This window comes from Vanessa cardui, chromosome 2, assembly GCF_905220365.1.
Source record: "Vanessa cardui chromosome 2, ilVanCard2.1, whole genome shotgun sequence".
In the NCBI taxonomy this organism is placed as follows: Eukaryota; Metazoa; Arthropoda; class Insecta; order Lepidoptera; family Nymphalidae; genus Vanessa; species Vanessa cardui.
Genome location: NC_061124.1, coordinates 16,168,680 through 16,179,226, shown reverse-complemented (window position 1 = coordinate 16,179,226; position 10,547 = coordinate 16,168,680). Strand labels below are relative to the sequence as shown.

General features: G+C 42.6%; 2 protein-coding genes across 2 annotated transcripts; one reads left to right on the top strand and one right to left on the bottom strand.

Moving 5' to 3' along the window:
- Positions 1-1,167: 1,167 nt before the first annotated feature.
- LOC124536106 lies at positions 1,168-6,311 on the top strand. The gene is made up of 6 exons (XM_047112555.1): positions 1,168-1,323; positions 3,465-3,633; positions 3,707-4,071; positions 4,572-4,746; positions 4,831-5,013; positions 5,099-6,311. Exons 2-6 carry the CDS (start codon positions 3,465-3,467, stop codon positions 5,449-5,451), a joined length of 1,245 nt encoding a protein of 414 aa, XP_046968511.1. The 5' UTR covers positions 1,168-1,323; the 3' UTR covers positions 5,452-6,311.
- On the bottom strand, positions 5,925-10,436 carry LOC124536100 (dnaJ homolog subfamily C member 3). The gene is made up of 11 exons (XM_047112542.1): positions 10,220-10,436; positions 10,015-10,125; positions 9,585-9,679; positions 9,357-9,461; positions 8,571-8,771; positions 8,371-8,496; positions 8,067-8,291; positions 7,885-8,002; positions 7,659-7,791; positions 7,426-7,555; positions 5,925-7,355 (listed from the first exon to the last, which is right to left on the bottom strand). Exons 1-11 carry the CDS (start codon positions 10,299-10,301, stop codon positions 7,221-7,223), a joined length of 1,461 nt encoding a protein of 486 aa, XP_046968498.1. The 5' UTR covers positions 10,302-10,436; the 3' UTR covers positions 5,925-7,220.
- Positions 10,437-10,547: the final 111 nt, after the last annotated feature.

Genomic DNA, 10,547 nt, shown 5'->3' with positions numbered 1-10,547 from the left:
TAAAGGAAACTGTTGTTAAAAATATATATTTCTATATTAAATAAATTTTTAACGAAAAAAATGAATTAGATGTCTGTGAAGAAGATTATCATTCGACGCCTCTGAGTTCTCCGTCATAATCGCGACATTACTAGAACTTTGAGTTTCTAAATCAATTTAATATTTTATAAATATTAATTTATTAATAATGAATATTACAATAATAATCTAATAATTGACCCGAAAGAGACTTACGAGGAAATTTTAATAACCTTGAACTAAGATGATATTTACCCCCAGGCCACGGTCACTGTTAAGCATATGTTAATCAGTTTTGGACATTTCAATTTTCTTATAAAATATCTTGTATAGTAACGAATAAATATCACAAATGTTTCTATTTATTCACTTACACATACCATTTTTGCATTCATTTAAATGGAATATGTCAATTAAAAGAAAGTGTTTAACCAACTTTCGAGAGAAAATTGTCGTGTGAACTGCGGCTTCGAAATAGGTTAAAAATATCCTGAGCTTTCCCATGTAAAATTTTGTCATGCCTCGCCACTGCTTGTCCCTGTAATAGGCAATTTGACTGGTTTTTAAAATCCATTTTATATTATTTAGTAGAGGTTAAGGAACTCAGTAAAATTTGATTTTTTATTTCTAGAAAATATTTTCCGAAAAATATCATAGAGCGCGAAAACGGTACTTGGATTGTCCAATGGCGCTGCAATGGGGTCGGTGACGTCATTTACCTGTATTTTAATCTGTGGTACATAGTAGGCAATCAAAGACACCATGCAAGTGACTTCATCGTAAGCCCGGCCGTTAAAAAATGCATTTTTAATTAAGGATTTTTGAATAAATGAAGTAACTTCAACTTTCGTTTATAAATAACCATTTTTTAATTTATAATATATACTGATTACAATAATTGACACTTTATTTTTCGCATTGTCAAATAGCCCATTACACTGTCTCTCTTGTCCTTAAAACGAAACATCATTTTAGGCATTTTTTGTCAATTTAAACACTATTGATGGTTTATAGTTGATTGCAGTACGTACATAAAGTTGGTGTTAATAGTGCAACAAAAACGGCTTGCACCTGTATTTCTGATTCTACCGAATATTTATGCTCATACGCCTTACGAGTATGAAAAGTCTGCTTCTCGGTGTGGCTGCGACGTGCGACCATGTGTCCGCTCTACCTGACGCCAGTCAGTATTTGGTCAGTATCTGTGAGCGCGCGACGTTTGACGCGAGTTCGTTTGCGCGGTAAAAGTGAATACGGTCTACGAAAGAATTTTATGTTGTTATAATTTTTTGCTGATGTTGCAAAGTAAGTAATTTTAAATAGAAATTAAAATTGATTATTTTATTAAAAAGTGGCAATTGTATTTGTTTTTAAAAATATATTTTTCTGACACGTTAAGTCGCGCGTAAATATTATCGACATAAACTTTTATTACAAGAGATTTAAAATAAATTATAGATTTTCTTTCATCTAGTAACTTGTCGGAATATTATTAAACAACAGCTAGGTAATGAAACAACATTTTGTTTTTCATTTCATAGATATTATAAGGGTAATTTATTCAAGAATCATAATGCAATAAAATTGTTTAAACTACAATAGCTTTTCTGTAGCACTTTTAATTACAGTTATATCGAAGTTTGCCACTTAATGTTAGTACTCGAAAGTCCAGGCTACATGCAAAAGTAAATCCTGCCACCTAATTCCTGTTAGTGAGCGGATATAGAAATCGTGTTCTTGTTTATTACCGCGGCGCGCTGCGACCACTTTCTCCACTCTTACGCAAGCGCGCGGTGACGAGCCCTGACCCTCGCGACCCGACATGTGCTCGCACTAACATCCTTCTCGGATCTTGGTGGGCATGGGGACATGATGTTATGTTTACATTAAATATTTTCGAATTTTAATGTATTTCATTTAGAAATTATGAGGAAAATAACAAAAATTTATGCAAGTGCAATGAGTTTTGTGAAGGCCCGCATATACTTTGTACAAAAGAATGCGTGTCGTTTTAAGTGTCTAATACATAGTTGTGTATAATAAAAGTTTTAGTAGGTACTAATTATAAATAAAAAATATACCAAAGTATGTTTTTAATACTACGTTGATAAATGAAAAAAAAAAAACACATATACTTGCCGGCACATACCCTACACTCTAATTACAAGCATGTTTAGTTTAGCTTTACGGCTTGACTGAATCATGCTGAACTAAAACTTACATTATAATAAGTTGCGGAATGTAATGAGATTGATAACAATCTCATGAGTGCCAAGTAGCCGGAGAAAGACCACAGTGGCGTGCATTTGGAGAGGACAAGGACTGCTGGGCAGCAGTGGACAAAAACGGACTGATGACGATGAAAATGTTGATGATGATGAGTGCCTGGACTACCTGAATATTGGCGTGAATGCGAGTCTTTAAACGTGCCTATTCTGTAAAAAATAGGGACGATTTCTACTAATATGCCGTAGTTGCGGTTGTTATTGTCAGTGGTTCACTCTTTACACAACAGTAAATTCCATATTATGTCAGATGCGACGTGCCTGGAATGATTCACTCATTATGAAACAAGTGACGGTCGAACGACTTTAGAAGTGGCCCAAGTGCGATCGGCTTATGTCACTAATCGTCAAGGAACTACCGATTATAATTAGTACACGCATTTGGAGCATAATAATAATATTATGTGCCCTAAGCACGCATAGTTGACGTTACGATATATCACCTCTCCCTTTGAGGAGAAGGTTTGGAACATATTCCACCACGCTGTTCCAATGCGGGTTGGTGGAATACACATGTGGCAGAATTTCTATGAAATTTGTCACATGCAGGTTTCCTCACGATGTTTTCCTTCACCGCTGAGTACGAGATGAATTATAAAGACAAATTAAGCACATGAATCAGCGGTGCTTGCCTGGGTTTGAACCCGCAGTCATCGGTTAAGATTCACGCGTTCTAACCACTGGGCCATCTCGACTGGTTTAAGATATATATAAAAATATATTAATGAATATTTATGAATCAATAAATTTCTGTAGATGAAAGCAGCCGGCGAAATAAATTCTTGCAAACAATCGTGTCCTAAATTTCACAGTAAAAAATATACACGTCTATAAATATTTATAGATAAAACACTAACGTATTTCGTCTCCATTTCTAAAATTTGACAAGAATTTTATAGTCCATAATATAATTGTTACAACTGCTATACCGGATTTCATATTTGAAAATAGCAAATGAAGCGAAATGTGCTTATTAGTAGGTACCTCGATGTCTTCACGTGCCCGCTTGCACTATACTATACTATACTACACTACTGACATTGCCCGACACCCTTTTTATTCTCTATATCTCGGTAGCAAATTTAGAATTTCAATGAGTGAAACGGTAGATATTAAGGCACACAGGCAGTCACATTAGTAAGTCTGTTCGTTCAATTTCAGATGGAACGTGTACTCCTTGCTATAGCACTGCTGACAGCCGGCCTGAATGCTGAGAACTCTACGTTGTCACACGACGCTGGGGCATCGGACACATGTGGTGCGATTGGCTTCGGACCGTGGAGCCAGGCACTGGAGGACTGGGTCACGTCCGCGCACTCCGATAGACACGGTACGTGTTATTATAATCTACATATATTATGCTTGAAAGGATAAATATGTCACTATATATAAATAAATTTTAGGTCGAATTATGGCGCTCCCGTCTTCAAAAGGATATTACGTGACGGAGCGCATCGACGCACCATATCTGTCACCTCCACCACCTCATCACTCACCCCACCCGCATGTGTCCTCAAACTACGGTCACGGACCTCCGAATCAGGGGCAATATCCCTCGAATCAGGGCTACATGGGCGCGAACCAGTCCCCGCCCCAGGGCCACATCCCTCTGACCCCCAGCCACGCATCCGGCCAGGGCCCGACGCCGCTCGGCAAAGGCCCCAAGCCGCCCGGCAAGGCGCCGCAGTTCGCGGAGTGGGCCCACGCGCCGCCCGGCGCCGGCAAGATCGTCAACCGGCCGCCCGCCGACCGGCCGCAGCCCGGACACGTGAGTGCCCATTCGTAGTGTACGTACCAGGTAGCGGATCACTTGTTTCCGAAAGGTCTATTTGCAGCTGAACGCGTTTAACTGAACATTTTAGTGTACTATTTAATCTGTTAAAATTTGTTTTGCATGTACCGTAACATTATGAGGTCGCTCAAGACAGGCTATAAAAGCATATATATGAGTACTCGCAGTAGGCAACACATATCGTTGTGTGATTACACAAGTTTAAGAAACAGATTATTCTATAAAATGCTTAGGAGCAATAATTTTAAACGGGTTTCAGTAAATGTATTTTGATACATTACGGGTCCTACGGGATGTCTAATTATTTCGACCTCCTAAATAAACATACCAATAAGTATAACTAAGCTGTGTTGTGCCATTTATCACCTAACGTCCAGTGTGAAGGGCGAAATCACAGAGAACTATGGACACTTGTGGGCAGCGCACTAGACGCGCTCCCGAGTGTCGCGCGACGATACTAACCGCGCCGCCCGCAGGCGCTGGACCGCGTGGACGAGCCGCCGCGCAAGCACGTGTCGGAGACCGACCTGTTCCTGCTCAGCGCCATCGAGAAGCTCGTGTACCGCGCCGACCTCATGGAGAAGCGCCTGCGCGCCGTCGAGGACGGCCTGCACCACCTGCTGGCGCAGCCCGCGCCCGCCGCCGGACACGGTCAGCCCTCTCGGTCTCGTCTCGCCACATCACACTCCGCTTTGCAACGACTCGTGCGTAACTGAGTGTCGTTTGCCTGCGCAGAGGAGTGCCCGGCGCCGTTCGCACGCGTGGGCGCCGCGTGCGTCAGCGTGCGCCGCGCGCCGCGCGACTGGAAGCGCGCCGCGCAGGACTGCCGCGCCATGCGAGCCGCGCTCGTCGAGCTGCGAGCCGCCGACCAGCGCCGCGCGCTGCTCGCACACCTGACCTCCGCCGACAAGCAAAACGGTACGCGGCGAGCGACTCGCTTCTTCTTGATTTTTTGAATATGTTAAAGCGGAAAGTCTTTGACCGATCGCGCCTCCCGCCGCAGGCGCGGACTACTGGACGGGCGGCCTCAACCCGGGCCTGCTGTGGATCTGGTCGCACTCGGCGCGGCCGCTGACGGCGGACGACAACAGCGTCGGCGGCAACCAGACCGTGTCGGTGGCGGGCGGCGGGCGCTGCCTGGCGCTGGTGTGGGACGCGGCGCGGCGCGCGCACGTGTACCGCGGCCGCGACTGCGCCGACGAGCTGCGCTACGTGTGCGAGCGCCTGCCCGACGCCGAGCCCGCGCCCGCGCCCGCCACGCGCGACGCCGGCCCCGCGCACGCCGCCGCCCCCGCGCCCGCCTCCGCCTCCGCCGCCGCGCCCGCCACTAACGCGACGGCCGCGGCGAGCACGTGACGCGACATTTGAATAATACTTAGCTTGTAAAACTTATGTACTTGTTATGTGCATGTGCGCGTTTGTGACGCACCAGTGTTCGGATCTGCGAGTCACGCGCGGTAGCGAGAAGCTTTACTGCTTGTACTATTCTCTAGTCTCAGTCGTAGTTAAATTTGATACGATTATAATTTTTGATGTACTAATACAAATATGTAATATAATATAAAAGAAAATTTAATACAAGTGGTAACGAAATACAGGGCTTCCATTCAGAACTGATATGCTTGGGTAACAAATAATAATTCGTAATTTTACGAAACATCCAATGTGGCCAAAATATAAACAAAGTATAAAGACAACGATTGAAAAAAAAAATTAAGAAACAGTTTCCATTCAGAAAGTAACCTGAACAGTGTTACCATACTAAGTAATGTTAATATTTATTTATTAAAAACAATATTCGGGTTTCGATAACGCAATAAAAAACAATAAATATCATAAATCTTTTAATTCTAAAATATTTACAATGTTGGTTTAAATCACAACAAAATAACTTATTTAAAACAAATATTTATAAACAGTCGGACCGAAATCCTATACAAAATTCTCTACTTTAAGATAAAAAGAAATCGGCCCGAAACGAACGCCCTGTATAAGTTCCGGATTATTTACAATAAAAATACGAAATGTCTTAAAGTAGAGAATCGCGTACGAAACTATTCTAAACGCCAGAGCCCAACGGCGCAGCTCCGTCGCTTTACAAAACTCTAGAAGACCTTCAAAACGTGCACATTGCGCCTTGTTTCTGTCATCAGAGACGATAGTAATTAATTCGGTCGTTTTGAATGTTTTCATAATCTTATTTTGTACAATTATTTATCAAAATGCACGATAACATCTAAAAACGCCAAAGTATTCAATTTGGCATAAAATTAAAATAATAAATAAATTATTTCACACGATAATGAGAATTTTAATGATTCGATAATATATCAAAGGCACGGCTACTAGCAGATATTAACATCATAATTCTGAAAAAATAATTGAGTTATTAATATACATGAGGTTTTGTTTAAAATAAACGGAATTATAACGTAAAGCTGAGTCTCCACAGAAGGGAAGTTGCAGTTAGACTAAATATCACGGATCGCGTTTACGTTTCAGGCGGTAAACATGGAGGGAGTACGGCATTACTGCGTACACGTGGTCTGTTTGATTCCAATAATGGCAGCGGTGTCATTTTTAAAGAATCACGAGCAACTTTAAGTAGAAATGATTGCAGTGGAAACACACCTTAATAAAACTATAGGACATGTGTTCATAACATAAGAACGAGATAAATGTATTTGTATGGCTAACGTTCTGTTAACATTTCTATTACATGTGTATGAGTTTTTGTGAAACATAATTCGAATGACAAGTAATTTATTTATATATAGTATATAGTATACCTATCAGTCGAATTTTGTTACTAATATATTCTATTTAAAAGTAATAAACAATATCTGACATACTTTGTTTCTCTGTATAACTTAAGACTAGTTTTAAGCGATCGCAACTGGCAACATTCGTGATAAAAATAAATTATTTCTAGCATATGTCTCATATTTCATCACGCACCTGTCCTCCCGTCGTTTAAATTATGCACGTTTTTAATCAACAACAACAAAATTAGCATACTAGGGAGTTAGTGAAGGACAAAGCGAGGAAAAATAAGTACGCGAAGCACTTGTACTTAAATAAATGTCGGGACGAGCCGCGTGGGGGGCGCCGGCCGCGGCGGGCGGTCAGTTGAAGTGGAACTTGAACTGGAAGGGCGAGCCGTGCTGGAAGTGCGCGAAGGGCGACGGCGCGGCGCGCTCGGGGTCCAGCGGGTCGGCGCCCGCGTCGAACTGCGCGCGCTTCTCCGCGTCCGTCAGCACCTGCGCACGCGCACGTTAGCCCGCTCGCTCGCCTCGCGGTCCACGCCTTATGCCGCCGACGACGACTTACCTCTTTGGCGGCGGCCACGTCGATGAACTTCTTCTCAGCGAGCTTCTTCTCGTCGCCCTGGAAGTTGTCCGGGTGCCACTTCTGCGCCGCCTTGCGGTACGCCTTGATTATCTCCTGCTTCGTCGCCGTCCTGATGCACGAAATCATCATTATGTGTGGATCTCATTTGTGCTATCATTTTCTAATTTAAATTTTGTGGTCAATTAATTGAGTCGTTCGCTAGGAATTTTTACCTCTTGACACCTAAAATCTTGTAGTAGTCTCTCTGTTCCGACTGCTTCTGGAGCTTCTGAGCACGGCTGATTCCATCCTTGGCCCGCTGGAGGCCCTCCTCTAGCTCCAGGGCCTCCTTGAACGACTGGATAGCTGCAGGAGCAAAGAAAAGCAGATGGATTTATTAGCGTAGCTCCGAGTGTCGGGCCGAGCACCGCGCGGGTGAGGACGGTGAGCGGGGCGTACCGTCGTCGAACATGTCGAGGCCGAGCAGCGCGTCGGCGCGGTCGCACAGCACGCGCGCGTCGCGGCGCAGCTCCAGCGCGCCCGCGCACGCCGCCAGCGCCTCCGCGTGCGCCTCCTCCTGCAACACGCGCGCGCTCAGTGCGGGCCGGCGCGGCCTGTGCGCGCCCCGGCCCGCCGCTCACCTTGGCGTAGCAGCTGCAGAGCCAGCGCCGCGCCTCGAACACGACCAGCGTGACCTGCTCCTCTATGCGCAGGACCTTGTTGGCGCTGTCGACGCAGCCGAGGAAGTCGCGCGATTGACTTCTCTCCTCGCAGTCGAGGAGCAGCTTGTCCACTTTCTTTAGCTTCTTGTAGAACGGGAAGCACGACTTGTGTTCGGGGTCCAGTTTCAGGCATTCCCTGATTTCCTGTTGAAACTTGACGTTAGAGGGAGAGTTTCTAGGAAGATCTATCATCGTGGCCCTCGGCCCGGAACGTGTACTCCACCTTGAGAGCGTCGCTGACGTGCCCGAGCTGGTAGAGCAGCGAGGCGAGACGGAAGTAGCCGTCCGTCGAGTCCTGCTGCAGACGGTTCACCGAGCGTATGTCGGAGACCGCCGAGAATAAATCGTTCTGCAAATAATAAAGCGTGTAGAAGCTTAAGATCGACAAACAGGACAGTGGCTGTAGATGGTATGGGCGCTCACCAGCGCGATGTAGCACTCGGCGCGCAGCTGGCGCAGCTGCGCGGACCAGGGCGACACGTCGAGCAGGTGCGTGGCCAGCTCGGCGGCGGCGCGGTGGTCGCGGCCGCGGTAGTACGCCTCCGCCAGCCGCAGCTCGTCCGCCAGCTCGTCCACGCGCTGCAGGGCTTCGGCCGCCTCCACATTGTACGGGTCACTGTATGTCTGGTGTGATACGGAAGTGACCTTTATATATTTGCAATTAACAATTAAATCCAATCCTGACACTTATATGAACAGACAGACAGTTCCAAAATTTTTAGTGTTTGCATTTATAAACTTCAATTGCTAATAAATTAATTTAGTTAAATATTAAAGAAAAGAATAAAAAAAGACTATGTTGATGAGAAAGCTGAGATTAATTTGTCATATAAATTTCTATAAAAAAAAGAAAAACCTTAAATTTCCAAATCCTTAATAATATGAGACAGTGTACATGTTGTCTTACTTCACAGATAATATATAACTTTGATTGTTGTATTTAAATATAAAACAACAGCCACTTATCACTACTTAAGCCTTATCTACTACATGAAAATATAATATTCATACAATTTCTGTTAATAACAAAAAATATTTCATCTCAATTGCATAACTTTCCAATTACAAGCAAGATATTACATTATGTTTAGAGTTATAACTTTTACTTGATAATTAAAACACATTATCAGATAAAGATAAGACACATTTTAAAAATAATACATATTGTATCATTTTGTATTAAGATGGATATTAGTTTATTTTACTTACAACTTGTAAATAGTCCTCTTTGGCCTCTCGGTACTGTGCTAGCTTGAGGTAGACATTGGCTCTATGAAGTCTGGCAGCTGTAAAGTCAGCTTTAATTTCCAGGACCTACAAACATAATGAAAACTAATTATGCTTACAGTATTTTTGCTAAAATGAAATGAAAACAGTCTTATTTATGATGCATATATAACAAATAGACTCTTAAATATTAGTAGCAAAAAAACTTACTTTTGTAAAGTCCTGTAAGGCAAATTTTGCTTTGCCAAGTGCATAATAGACGGTGCCCCGTTTAAAATATGTGAGGTAGTTATGTGGATCACCCTCTGCAAAAGAATATAAATATTGTTACATTTATTGATAAGCTTTTAAAATGGGCAAGGATGATAAAAAAAAATATTGATATTATGTGGTGATACTAAAATTGACACATTACAAGTACTTAATATTCAGTAACTCGTATATTGCATGTCGTTTGCCAATAATCATGACAGTGATTTAGAATATTTTAGTTCTCCACGGATATAAATAAAATTTCGATAGTTGGGTTCGATGTGATTTGTTATGTTGAAAAGTGTTCATAAATAACTATTTTATCAAAATTGGTATATGACGTTACTAAGATGTGTGGAAATGATTTAAATAAGGTTTGATAACTTACCAACAGCGGCGTGATAATGGGTAAGCGCGTCAGACAGCTGACCGCGAGCGAGGAAATCGCGGCCCAGCTCCAAGTGCTTGTTCACTTCAGCTTGTGACGTGCACTCTGAAACTATCATAAAAACACTCAAGACGACTCTTTCACTCAGAAACAAAATAAATAATGGAAATACCGAACGAGTAACAAAACTCAACCTGCCACTTACAATCTAATAAAACTTCTAAAACTAACAACACTAGGCATGGCGTGACTTTGTTCCAATTAATATTTGATAAATAGTCCATCATTACAATTATTTTTATAATAGCAGAACTAATTATTAATTAAAGCACTAAAGGTTTCCATATAAACTAATTATTTGACAGAGCCACAATCCATCTCTCCTTCGTCTCTTTTCGTGGTCTGTTCTGATTGGACCAAATCAGATAATTTTGAAAGACATCACAGACATTACAACAAAACTTTTGTAAAACATTATGTGTCAGTTTATTATTTCGATCAAGTATGTAGAATTATATAAATACAATTAAATT